General features: G+C 54.0%; 2 protein-coding genes across 2 annotated transcripts; one reads left to right on the top strand and one right to left on the bottom strand.

Moving 5' to 3' along the window:
- Window positions 1–221: 221 nt before the first annotated feature.
- AP4B1 (adaptor related protein complex 4 subunit beta 1) lies at window positions 222–6,467 on the bottom strand. Its single transcript, XM_030232722.2, has 10 exons — window positions 6,250–6,467; window positions 5,940–6,164; window positions 5,733–5,863; window positions 5,385–5,532; window positions 4,761–5,257; window positions 3,984–4,067; window positions 3,120–3,223; window positions 2,757–2,964; window positions 1,971–2,261; window positions 222–1,587 (listed from the first exon to the last, which is right to left on the bottom strand). The coding sequence occupies exons 1-10, from the start codon at window positions 6,360–6,362 to the stop codon at window positions 1,112–1,114; spliced, it is 2,277 nt and encodes a 758-aa protein (XP_030088582.1). The 5' UTR covers window positions 6,363–6,467; the 3' UTR covers window positions 222–1,111.
- Window positions 6,468–6,535: 68 nt separating this feature from the next.
- On the top strand, window positions 6,536–12,719 carry DCLRE1B (DNA cross-link repair 1B). The gene is made up of 4 exons (XM_018923383.3): window positions 6,536–6,797; window positions 6,908–7,052; window positions 7,261–7,440; window positions 7,529–12,719. Exons 1-4 carry the CDS (start codon window positions 6,609–6,611, stop codon window positions 8,368–8,370), a joined length of 1,356 nt encoding a protein of 451 aa, XP_018778928.3. The 5' UTR covers window positions 6,536–6,608; the 3' UTR covers window positions 8,371–12,719.
- Window positions 12,720–13,152: the final 433 nt, after the last annotated feature.

The following is a 13,152-nucleotide window of genomic DNA, read 5'->3' on the forward strand; positions in this document are numbered from 1 at the left end:
TGCTACAGCTGAGTGGTGATCTGCCCTTGGGTCCACCTGCAGGCTCACCCTTTACAGTAATCTGGCATTTGAGACTGAGAATAATTATTGTCCAATTGCTCCTTAAAGCTTTGCTGCAAGGAAGGTCAGAGAGAAACGCCCTGGTGAGCACAGAGCTGCCCTGATCCACAGATCACTCCATCCACAGCCCTGAGGGTTGAAGGAACAAGAAACTCCAGAAATCAGCCCAGAATGATTCACATTTTTATTAGGAAAGGCAGAAGTGTGTTTGACAGTGACAGGGATTCAGTGAAGTGCATGGAAGGCACAGTGCCATGTGAGGGTACAATCAAGTCCTTCAAAGAAACCAAAAATTACAAGAAATCGAGTTAAAAGAAGCTTGTGCTCCTCACAGAGTACCCTAAAGCCCTGTTAGATCAATCTCACTGTGTACCTCACCCTCAATCAAGGAGCTGGGGGAACTTCAGAGAGGGCAATTCTCACCTCAGTAACACATTTCAATGAAAAACCCACATCTGTCTCTTGGAACTCGCTGGTTCCAGTGAGCAGGATGTCCCCTGCCTGCCCTCCTCTGGCACAGCAGAGCTCTGCTCACCCCCAAGCAAAGCTACTACTGAAATCAGACAGAAAATTAAAACAAAACTAAAGGGAGCCAAGACTGAAATAATCTCACTGCACTGTTCCTCTTAATGTGAGATAAGTGGCAGAGTCCTGGTGTTTGGTTTCTGATGTTTGGTTTTTTGTTTTTTTTTTTTAATTATTTATAATTCTCAGGAAAAAACCTCTCCAAAACACAGCCCTGAATTCTGCTCAGCTCTGGCTCCATCGGTGATGTCTGTGCCTCATGACACCCACCACGGATGCCACCAGTCCTGTGACTCACAGCAGAGTGACCCTGCTCTTTCCCCAGCCCAGGGGGAGGGCAGCCCCTTCACCCTGCCCTGCTCCCCAGCCCCAGCTGCAGCTCCCCCCACACCACCAGGGCTTTCCAGGTAAACTGGAAACTCTGCAGTTTAAAACTACCAAACCAGCACTGGGTATGGCAAAAGGAGCCAGAGAAATCAACTTTTCCTGTGCCCTGAGCAGGCACCCTGCTGGGAGCAGGGACCAGTCAAGACTCCAGTCCAGCCACTGCCTCCAGGACTGTCCTCAAGGCTGAGATGAAGGATTGCAGTGCTTCTGGCTTTGCTTCATTTTGCTTCACCGAGACCTGCAGCTCTGAATCTGCTGCCTGAAGCAGGAGCTCTGTGAGGAAGAGGCAGCCTGAGTCATCCTGGGCACTCAGATAAGCTTTCCAGGGCTGGGCTCCAGCTCTGCTCATGGCAATGGTGTGGATGTGCACAACACGAAGGGCTGTCTGGATGGTGTCTGCATGGACAGACCCACACCAGGGCAGAGAGAGCTGGCAGCTCATGTCCAGGCTCAGCCAGGTCTTCTCAAACTGTTCTGCAGTCAGGGAAACATCAGGAATCAAGCTTAGGCTGCCTGTGTCAGGATGAGCCTTGAGGAGTTCTTTATTCCCTTCAGACACTGGAGCATCAGGATGAACCTCGAGGACTTCCTTATTCCCTTCAGAAACCAGGGATTCTGAAATGCAAGCACAAACACTTGTGAGATGCAGCTCCCAGCTCCACAGGGCCCATCTGATGGAGCAGAGGAATCCCAGGGCCACCAGCAGCATTTCCTGGGCTAGTGAGTGACACACTGCACACCAAACTCCCAAAGCACTCTGACCTTCTTCCCATATGGGAGAACATCCTGGCTGCCCAGAGCAGCTGTGGCTGCCCCTGCATCCCTGGCAGTGCCCAAGGCCAGGGCTTGGAGCACCTGGGCCAGTGCAAGGTCCCTGCCCATGGCAGGGGGTAGAACAAGAGGAATTTCAAGGCTCCCTCTAACCCAAACCATTCTGGGATTCTGTGTTCTGCTAACGAGGGGAGAATGGCTCCCAGAGGAAGGTGAGGCAGGTTTACCTGGGTCTGTGTCTCTGTCCCTGGAGGCAGCACCAGGAGAGCAGGAGTAGGAGGGTTCCACAGGCTGCTGGGCGGTGGCGAGCGCCCAGCGCTCTCTGCCATAAACTGTGGCCAGAGTGTTGAACTCCAGAGCCCAGGCATTGACAGGCTGCTTGCTCTGGTCCCCCAGGAGCCCCAGGGAGGGGTCAGACTTGGGGCTGCACAGGACCCTCCTCACTTCCTCCACCCCAGCCTGCAGAAGGCGGTAGTAGAACAGCCCACGGTCCCGCACGGCCATGTCCTGCTCCTCCTCTGGAAGCACAGACAGCAACCCATGGAGAATCCTGTCAGCCACACTGCCCCTGAGCACTAACTCTTCACTATTAAAAACTGACTTTCAGGGACACAATGCAAGCCTGCTTACAGGCAGACAGCCATAGGACAAGGGGGAATGGTTTTAAATTAACAGAAGGGAGGGTTAGATGGGATATTGGGAAGGAATCCTTCCCTGTGAGGGTGGGCAGGCCCTGGCACAAGGTGACCAGAGAAGCTGTGGCTGCCCCTGGATCCCTGGAAGTGTCCAAGGCCAGGCTGGACAGGGAAGGTGTCCCTGCTCAGGACAGGGGGTGGAACTGGATGATCTTTAAGGTCCCTTCCACTCTGATTCCAGGACTCCACACTCAGCCCGCCAGGGGCCAGGCAGCAGCCTAAGGCATGGAACCACCTGGAACCAGCCTGGACGCTGACACAGCCTGGGAACACAGCCAGAGCAGGTCCCTGGGAGCTGTGGGGACACAGAGAACCCACCAATGCAGAAGTAGAGCAGCCTGCCCAGCATGTCCTGGCACTCGGCAGGCCGGGCCAGGAAGAGCCGCAGCAGCGCCGTCAGCAGCTCCATCTTCACCGCCGGGAACGACTCCGACCTCACGCTCTCCACAAAGTCCTCCAAGACGTAGGGAGCGTTCGGGATCTTCTCCCCATGGGTGCCCAGGAGCCAGACCAGTGCTTGCTTGCCCTGAGGGAACCACAGGAACAACAGCAAACGGCTGCTGTGTGCCATGTGTTGGCACCAAATAAGCACGCTGGGAGGACAAATCTGAGGATTTCTGATTTTCCTCCAATCTCAAGGCAAAGGGAAGATGGACAGTCCTTGTCCACCCTCCCCCTCACCTCACTGTCCTGGATGGTGTCCTCACAGCCTGGCAGGGCCTGGCACACGGCATCTGTGCACTGGGGACACAGCCAGGCCAGGTCCCGGAAAGCACGGACCACAGCTGCAAGGAAAACAAGGTATTACGATCTCCCAAGAGTCATAAAAACCACTAGAGAAAAGAAAAAACAAGTTTCAAAGCCCTCCACTCAAGGGGCTTTGCAAATCTCAGCCAGGAGGGTCAGTGCCCTGCCTGAGACTGTGATCTGAGGCACCCTCATTCCCAATGCCATGACACTGCATTTGTCAGAGCAAAGCTGCACCAGGTCTAAAATAGAGCACTGAGACCTCAGATTGTCCCTCTGCTGGAGAGCAGCCTCTCTTCTGGCCACTGCCAGCCTTTGAAAAGCCTCTGACTCATGATGCTTCAGACACACGAGGTTAGAATGACAAATTAAAGCTGACCCCGATTCAAAATGAGACTCGTGAACTTTAGGTCAAAACTTTGAAGGTTTTGCTGCCCACTCAGACACAAAAACAGCTCTTGAGATGGAATTCAACAGCTGAGTCCAAGTGTGTGGTTTTCAAATCTGAGAGCAAGATCAGTTAAAAGAGAACAGCAAGAACAACAGTGATGTGAAGGTGGATCTGAGGGCAGAAGAGAAAAAAGGAACTTGGGCACAACTAAATCAGACTGTTATGTGAGGAACAGAAATCACAAAGATTTAAAAGATCTATTACTCATCCTGGCTCTCAAACAGACAATAAAACATCTCTGCTGAGCCCCTCCCTCCCTGAGTCAGCAGGTGGCAGCCAGAAAGGTTTGGGATCACGAGCTCCAGCAAAGACACCCCCTGAGAGCATAGACCAGCAGCAGTGGTTACCTGAGGTGATGTGCTCCTGCTGAAGGCCCAGAAGCTCTGTCAGAATCCCCACACACTGCTCTGTGTATGTCCTGGCAATATTGGCTGCAAGGATGCCAAGAAGACATAAAAATCACCCTTCTATCAGAGTGAAACAGGAGTCATGAACCCAGCTACTCATCACAAACTCTCTTTAAAGGAACAGTCTCTCTCCTTTCCTCGCTGACTACTATTTCTGAAAGTGTGCCCAAATGAGCTTGTTCTCCACACCAGGGACATGTTCTTTTTTTTTGAGGCCACGACTCAGAAGATTTCAGAACTTTCCTTAAATGTAATACATTAAAAAAAGCATTTTATCATGCCCAACTTTCTCCTTAGGAATAATGTAACAATTCACCTATTTTTAAAGCTCCCAAAACCAAAACTATCACCTTAACTCTGCCCCCATCACAACTCAAAGGACAAGCAGGTATTAGAGCTCCTCCACCCCCTGCACAGCTTCACTGAAGATTATAAGGCTCGTTAACAAGATGAAATGACACATTTTCTATAGAGCATCTCCTCACAGCATGAGATTCAAGAACTTTCTGCACAACCTGAAGCAGGTCAACGCCAGGACTCCTGAAACAATCGATCAGTGCTTCAGAAACACTCTGACACAAAGCACCCCTGGGCAGGCTGCTGTCTGTGCTGCTGCAGCACAGAGCAGTGACTTGGTGCTTGCCCAGGCACCCCTCAGCAGAGCACAGCCCCCCTGAAAGGTGCAGGGCTGCAGCCAAGGCAAGGCACAGCTCTCACCTATGGCAAAGATCGCTCCCTGCGCCAGCTCCGCAGACACGTCAGTGCAGTAACCCTTCAGCTCCTCCAGCACCTGCTGCACGTTCTCATCGTTCACCAGCTCACACAGCACCTCCATCTTCTGGCATTTGATGTAGTGGGGCTCCGAGTAGGAGCAGAAGAACTTTTTATAGTGGCTGCTGAAGTGGCCGGGCAGGCTCCTGAGGATCTGGCGCACGTGGCAGAGCGCGGTGAAGCAGAGCTCCCTGCTCTCCGAGGTGCAGGCAGACAGCAGCGGGCCCTTCACCCGCACCAGCACATCTGCCTGCACATCTGGGTACTCCCTGGCCAGCACCAGGAACAGCTTGGTGGCTGCCATCACCACGCTGGGGCTGCTGCTCTTGAGGTAGCCATCGAGCAGGTTGAGGATGTCGAAGAGCTCGTCCTCGCTGCGCGGTTTGTAGCGCAGCAGGAAGGTGAGCACCTCGCTCTGCCCCCACTGATCCAGGTCAGGCATCCTGCCAGGGGCACAGGGACACGAGTCAGGGAGGGCAGGAACATCTGTGCAGAGAGGGTTATGTCCCCCAGGAATTGCCTGTCTGCACAGAAGCTTCCAGCACCATCTTAGTACCAAAGAAAACAAACCTATTGAGGAGATGATGGGCAATGGGTTTGTTGATGACAACACCTCCCTCTTTCTTCAAGATCTCTTCCAAGGCCCTCAGGCAGTTCACGACCACAATAGGGTCCTGGTCACGAAGCAAACTGTAGAGCTCATTCACCAGAGCACCATCTGCAAAGCACAGAGCTCCTGCCATCAGGATCTGTTGGCACACTCCAATCTTCTCATTCCTTCATTCATTACCTTCCACTTTCTCTCTCCTTCTGCCCTACAGCCACAACAATGCAGGGGCAGAATGGGGACCCCAGGACAGCCCTGAAGGCTGAACGCACATCACGAACACAGCACCTGCACGGCCACCAGCCACTCACCCACTTCGCAGTCCCCCTGCATCTTCACCATCTTGGCACAGCCCAGCACGGCCGCCCTGCGCACGTAGGACGCCTTGTCCCGCAGCCCGTTCACCAGGGGCTGCTGCAGGTACTCCTGGATCCCGGGCATCCTGCGGGAGGGCAGCCGGCCGTCAGCGGGGCACGGCGGCCGGGGACACCCCCCGGTCGGGCCCGGCCCCGCCGCACCTGAGGCCGCACATGGTGCGCAGGGCGAGCCCCCGCACGGCCGGGCTGGGGTGCGCGCAGTCCTTGCGCAGGGAGTTGACGGCGAGCAGCGCCAGCTGCGGCTGCCGCGGGGCCTGGGCGCGCACGTAGAACGACACCAGCTTCTTCTGCACCACGTCCGGCACCGCGCCCGCCTTCACCATCTCCGGGAACAGCCCCGACACGTCGGCGCCCTGCGCCATCAGCCTGCGGCGGGGCGGGCACGGGGCTCAGCGGGGCTGGGCTCGGCGCGGCCCCGCGCCCCCCGGCCCGCCCGGCCCGGCCGCCGTACCGGATCACGCGCAGCACGGCGCCGCGGTACCGCGCCGGGTCCGCCTGCACGTGCGGGTTCGACAGCGCCCGCCGCAGCTCTCGCTGCGCCTCCTCGCCGCCCAGGTACGGCATGGCGCCGCGCCGGTGCCGCTTCTAAGCGCCGCTCCCGTCCTACTCCGAGTCGTAGGAGCCGGTGCCAGTCGCAGTCCCGGTCCCAGATCCAGATCCCGGGCCCGGCCCCACCGCCCCGCCCACGAGTGACGCCTCCAGCCCCGCCCCTGGCGAGCGGCCCGGCCCCGCCCCGCGCCGCCTGCGCGTGCGCGGCGCTTCCCGCCAAAACCGGCGAGAGGGGAGCGGGGCCCAGGGTCCACGCCCAGCATGAGCGGGACGGTGCTGGCCGGGACCCCCATCGCCGTGGACTTCTGGAGCCTGCGGAAGGCGGCCGGCGCTCGCCTCTTCTTCCTGTCCCATATGCACTCGGACCACACGGTGGGGCTGTCCAGTACCTGGAGCCGCCCGCTGTACTGCTCCCCGCTCACCGCCCGCCTCCTGCATCACCGCCTGCAGGTAGGTGTGTCCCGCCCGCCTCTGCCCTCATCGCCTGGGCATCCCCACGTGCCTGTCCCAACCCTTGTCATCTGGCCTGTCCTACCCTGCCCTCATCTTGGCCTCTGCAGGTGCCGAAGTGCTGGATCCGGCCGCTGGAGGTGGGGCAGAGTCATGTCGTGGGTGAGGTGACGGTGACGCTGATCGACTCCAACCACTGCCCTGGCTCCGTTATGTTCCTCTTTGAGGGCACCTTTGGCACCATCCTCTACACAGGTACAGGGCAGGTTCCCACAATCACAGAATCACAAAATGGGTTAGGTTGGAAGGACCTCAGTAGGTCACCTGGTCCCACCACCTTGCTCAAGCAGGGTTATCCCAGAGCACATGGCACAGAATTGTGACCAGACGGTTCTGAAATATCCTCTGTGAGGGAAACTCAGCACCCTCTCTGGGCCCTGCCCTGCCATCCCTGTCCTTGCAGGAGATTTCCGCTACACGAGTGCCATGCAGGGTGAGCCGGCGCTGAGGGGCCGCCACATCGACCGCCTGTACCTGGACAACACCCACTGCCACCCCCAGCGGGCCCTGCCCTCGCGGGCACTGGCCACACGCCAGGCCGCCCACCTCATCCGTGCCCACCCGCAGCACCACGTGGTCATCGGTGAGTGCTGCCCTCCCTTCTGCCAGCACGGCCCCAGCCAGGGCTTGTGTCCCCCTGCCCTGTCCCTGAGCCGCTGGTCCCCCGGCAGGTGTGTACACCCTGGGCAAGGAGACGCTGCTGGTGGAGCTGGCGCTGGAGTTCAGCACGTGGGTGGTGGTGAGCCCCTGGCGCCTGGAGCAGATGCGGCTGCTGGAGCTGCCGGATGTGTTCACCGCCGAGGAGGGCACGGGCTGGATCCGCGCCGTGGATGTCGCCGAGATCTGCTGGGACGCGCTGGTCACCTGGAACACACAGCACCCCACCATTGCCATCATCCCCACGGGCAGGCCCGTGAAGGTCACCCACCCCAACATCCACCTCATCCCCTACTCGGATCACTCGTCCTTCGAGGAGCTGCGCGAGTTTGTGAAGTGGCTGAAACCCTGCTCCATCATTCCCATTGTGAAGGACGACATGTGCCAGGTTTACTTTCAGGAATACCTGAGCTCTGCTCCCCAGGTACTTCCTGACTTCACAGTCTCAAAACCTGTGCAAGAGTCTGGACAGCAGCAAAGCCGAAGGAAGGGGCAGAAACCCACAAGTCTCTGGAAACGAGCCCTGGAGAGTTCTGTGCCCCGAGGGGTCATTTATGACTCCCCAGAGAAAAATACTGAGAAACCTGGAGTGTTTACAGATGGTAAGGTTCCTCAGCACTACTGTGAGCCAGCTCTCTGCTCAAAAGAATGCCACACTTCTCACAGGGGTGAGAAGGAAGAGCTGAGTGGGGAACAGCTGGGAACAGCAGGAGCTGCACCTGTTTCCAGTGAGCACCTTGCAACTGGACTTGCAGAGCAGTATTTACTCACTCCCTTACACGTCCTAAAGCAGTTTTCCTCACAGAAGTTTGATCAGCTGGCAGAAGACTTTCTTCGGAAGAAAGACATGCCCTGAAAAATTGTGTGACATTGCTGGTACTAGTGCTGCAGGTAGCAGTGTTTCATTCTGCTCCACGCTCAGGTTTTCCATTAGGAGAGAGCAGCTCAGCTCTAGGGCTCTACTTTCTTTACCTCTATATAGAGGACAAAGAGGAAACTAGAGCCAGTTTGTAGGTGGTACTTCTTAAAAACTTTTTTTTTTTCCCCTCTATATCTGCTGTGTCCCAACACTACACTGGGCACTGTGGTCCCACTGTCTGTGTGCCTTGTGTCCACCTTTTGCAGTGACTTGCCTGTCCCCTGTTAGAAAAGTCACTGAGAGGTTGATTCAAGCAGACCTGCAGAGGGTGTGAGCTGTCTGCAGCTGAGTAATTAATGGCTGGAATGTGATTAAAGGAGCAAGGGGGGGAATCTGAGAGCCTCAAAGATTCTCCTTTCTGTAAGTCTCTGATACCTCATTGATTTTGAGTAGTTCATTCAAAAGAGTATTACAAATGTTCTTTATTAAGGTGCTTTTTAAAAATGCTGCTAAAAGAAATCTAGAAAAGGAAGTGCCTTGAAATCCAATCATCTGTTTTCTATCTGTTAATCTACTAATACTTCCAGCTTTTGCATCCAGCCAGCCATCTGCAGCTGGATGTTGTCCTGCTCTCCTGAAAGTGCCATCTCAATGCTAATTGGTAGTGCTTTTTCAGGTTTGTGGCTAGGAAAAGTAGGAATTGTCTGGGTTCTTGAGTTGTAGCCTTTGCAGAGTGGGTCACTAAATTCTCTGTGGTCTCTTGCACCTCTGAATTCTGTTTGATTTCAAAGCACTCCTGGTTACTGCCAGTGTTCTGCCTTCCCATTCTGCCTGCTCTTGTTCTGCAGTGGCAAATGGAATGGGAGATAATGAAACATCTGCCTGGTGGTGTGAAGTGATTAGTCTGAGCAGCATTGTGTGCAAAGATTGTGACTGTACAGCAGAACTAGCTCTGTTTGTTGGAGGTTGGGCACTTTCCCACTCTGGATCAGCTGCAGAGCCCTGGCCTGGCCCAGCTGGGAAGTGTCTGTAGTGGGACAAACCTTTGGGTACCCACTGCAGCTGACTGGCTGTGCTGTTTGGCACAATGTTTCAGATTGGCTCCTCATGTGGTGAAAATGATCACTGGACACTGTCCTGGAACAGCAAACCAGTTTGTTCCTCAGCTCTCTTGATCCTCCTTTTGGTATTGTCTAGGCAAAATGTTTCAGAATTTCCTGAACATAGTGTCCTACAGGGCCTTTCTAAGTGGCAGTTAGATGGGCTGAATTCCCTGAATTGGGACAGAAAAGGAAGTTTGCTCTTGGAGGAGGGCCAGGCCTTGTGAAAAGCAGAGGTGCCCCTGGATGCAGCAGTCACAAACGGGGCTGTCCAGAACAGTCAGTGTTGACAGCCAGAGTGGGGCTGTTTGGAAAGCTGTTTGTTTGGCAAACGTGAATCCTGACTGCCAACCCTGTGCTTTCCCAGGCATGGCAATGTTTATCCCTGTTACATAAGGAGTGCCTGTCTCTGGAACTGCCTGCCAGCTGCCATGGGGACATTGGAAGTGACAGAACAGTGTCCTGTGAACTGCACACAGGGCAGCAAGAGCAGCTTGAGCCTCCTGCTGTGTGCCCTGTGTCCTGCTGCTTGGAGCTTTCTGTGTGGATTATTTCCTGATCAAACTCAACTGCAGAGCTCTGTCAGGTGGGTGTGAGTGGAGACACCTGCACGTTTTGTAACATGGAAATGACAGTGCTGTGCTTGTAGTGTGCTGGCTGCTGCTGCTGCCTGGGAGATGCAGGCTGTTATTTAAATATTATTGAAATTCAAGTGACTCATTTGACAGGCAGGAGAGTGAAGCACTGCCAGAACTCCCAAATTCCAGGTCCTGCTTTGAGCAGCTTCTGCACTGCTGGGGAGGAGTGCTCACCTTCTGAGTCACTGCTCCACTTGGGCATGTTGCAAATGACCTGGGAGATCTGATGTTTTGTGGCATCCAGCCTTTCCTCTTTTATTCTTATCATCTATTTATTAAAGTCAATGAGGTGGAGAACCTCCTGGTCAGCCTCTGGGCAAAAAGGAGTTGTAAATGGTAATTCTTTACAGGGGTAAATCTGAGCTTTAATCATGCACAAACATGTGAACATTGCAGACCTCAGAGTCTGGGGATCTGCATTCCATTTCTTTGTGCTCAGTTAAAGCAGCAGAATAAAATGCTGGCTTCAGTTTCTAAAACTGAAAAGGAGATTCCTATCACTTGAGGAGGGAATTATCTATCATGCTGAACCAAGGAAACCTAAAATCTCTGTGGCTTTAAAAAGCAATAGAATCAGGAGAGACTTGACCAAAAGTTTTTTGGAGATCTTTGCCTCAGCACAGCAGGTGCACAAGACATTTTTGTGCCAAACATTTTGTCCCTGTTTGGTGTTTAAATACTACTTTTGTGTGCTGTCCTAAAATACTGGAAGATGAAATGTGGCCTTGTGGGGAAAATTGGAATTGCTGACTGTTGGGGCATCTGGGCATCCTTCAGCTTCCCCTGAAGATGGGCTTAGTGATGGACCTGGCAATGCTGGGTTAATGGCTGGATTCTGTGATCTTAAATGAATTTTCCAACCTAAAAGATTTCATGAAGTCTCCTGGCAGTAAATATTTGGCTTTGTTGTCCCTCACACTTGTCTCCACGATTTCCCTGTTTTCCTGGCTCCCAGGGGAGCCGCTGGAGTGTCATGGAGAGCAGGCTCTGAGCCTGCTGCTCCCAGCTCACCTGCACTGCTGCCCACAGGTGTGTTTTGTTCAAAGCAGTGACAAGGAGAAGCTGCAGCCCAGCAGCTGAGGGGGTCTGAGGGCTGCATGCTTGGAACCTTCAGTTATCCTGGCAGGAACAGAATGTGCTCCGAGCAAAGTCCTCCCAAATCTATACACACAGAGCATGCTCCAGCTGCTTATCTCTGCTCCACAGTTGGGAACCAAGCCCCACTGGGGGGAAACAGCTCAGCCAAGGCCTTGCAGAGGAACAAGGAACGAGCTGAGTTCCCTTTGGCAAGATTTCAGTGCTGTTTTCCAAGCTGTGATCAAATGCTGGCATGTTCTGGAGCAGAGCTGCCTGGGGAGGGTCAATCACTGCACTGTGAACAGCTCAGTTGGCTCTAACTTCTCAAAACAGTAGGAAAGCAGAAGGAGTGCCCTATTGATGCTGTGGAGAGGGGAAAATTGCTCTTTAGGTTGTTGTTGAGAGGCTGAGGTAAAACTTGCCTTGCTGCTGTGCTCCACGGAGACAAGTGTGTAATGTCACCTTGCAGGGAACACCCCAGAGTGCTGCTGGGTTGGGTTTCTGACTCTGCTTCCCCAATTACAAGGCCAAACACTTCCAACAACTTCTCCCTTCCTTGCTGCTCTCTGTTCCTGCAGCACAGGGGCTTCTTTCCTAAATTAAAAAAATTGCAATGGTGAAAGCTTCCCTTCCCCAGAAAATGAATGAGTTTACATAATTACCTCTATGGTGTGTTGTCACTGTGGACTTACTCCAAAACCTAAAATCTTTGTGCTTTTTTTATGGAGTCCTCTGAAGATGTACTAGAACATGTTGAAAAGGTTGAATCACTTTGATAATCATGTGAGGTGAGTTCCTGTGGATGTTCTGTGTGTGTTTGTGATTCCTTCTGCTGAATTTGGGATGTTTTACCACAGCCACTGCAGTGCTGAAGTTTTTCTGGCTGTGGCTTTGCCCTTGGCCAAACCCCAGCCTGAGGCACAGGCAGCCATGGGTTGTGCAATAAAACCTTTGGGACAGACCTTGACCAGGAGCCGCTTGGCTCTGGCTCAGGGAGGCTGGGACTTCCTGAGCAGATCTGGGGAAGGTGAGGATCGTGTTCCATGTGAGCCTGCAGAGAATCGTGCCCAGAGGACTGAGTCCTCCCTGCAGGACTGCCACCCCCCTGGCTCAGGGTACAGAGCTCCTGGACAGTGTTTGGCTGGAGGGGTTCACACTTGTGCTGCTGTTCATGTAAACAGGAAGCTGTGACAGTTTCTGAGGTCTTCATAGAATCACAGAATGGGTTAGGTTGGAAGGAACCTTCAAGATCATCAAGTTCCAAAGCCTGCTGTGGGACAACTTCCACTACACCAAGTTGCTCCAAGCTCTGCCCAGCCTGGCCTCAGACACTTCCAGGAATGGGGCAGCTGTGGCTTCTCCGTGTATCTGTGCCAAGGCCTTACCACCCTCTGAATAAAGATTTTTTTTCCCCCCAATATCTAATATAAACCTACTCTCAGTCTGAATTTTGGTAAGACTATTTGTAATTTTTATTTTTAAATGTTGTCAACTTTTGCAAGAAAGCAAATAAACGTTTCTGTTACACTGACTTTGGAAAAAATGCTGTGGAGTTCTTCAGTGGGTGATGGTGACCTGACTGCACTAAATCCTTGGAAGTATCTGACCTGGTCCCACCTCCCTGTGCCAGCAGGGTCAGGGATTGTGTCCACATGGGTCTGGAATATCTCCAGTTAGGGAGACTCCACATCCTCCAGGGCACTCTGTTCCCTCACAGGACAGAAGTTCTTCCTCGTGTTCAGGTGGAACTTGCTGAGCATCAGTTCCTGCCCGTTCCTATGCTGCCATCGCTGGGCCCCGGAGCAGAGCCTGGGCCTTGCTCTGACATTCGGAGCGCGGCCCGGCTCTGCTCGGTTGCCGGCCCTGTCCCGTTCGGTTCCTCGGCCCAGCACCGCTCGGTTCCTCGGGCCAGCCCGGCTCAGCACCGCTCGGCTGCCGGCCCTGTCCCGTTCGGTTCCTCGGCC

This window comes from Serinus canaria, chromosome 26 (genome assembly GCF_022539315.1).
Source record: "Serinus canaria isolate serCan28SL12 chromosome 26, serCan2020, whole genome shotgun sequence".
Classification (NCBI taxonomy): domain Eukaryota; kingdom Metazoa; phylum Chordata; class Aves; order Passeriformes; family Fringillidae; genus Serinus; species Serinus canaria.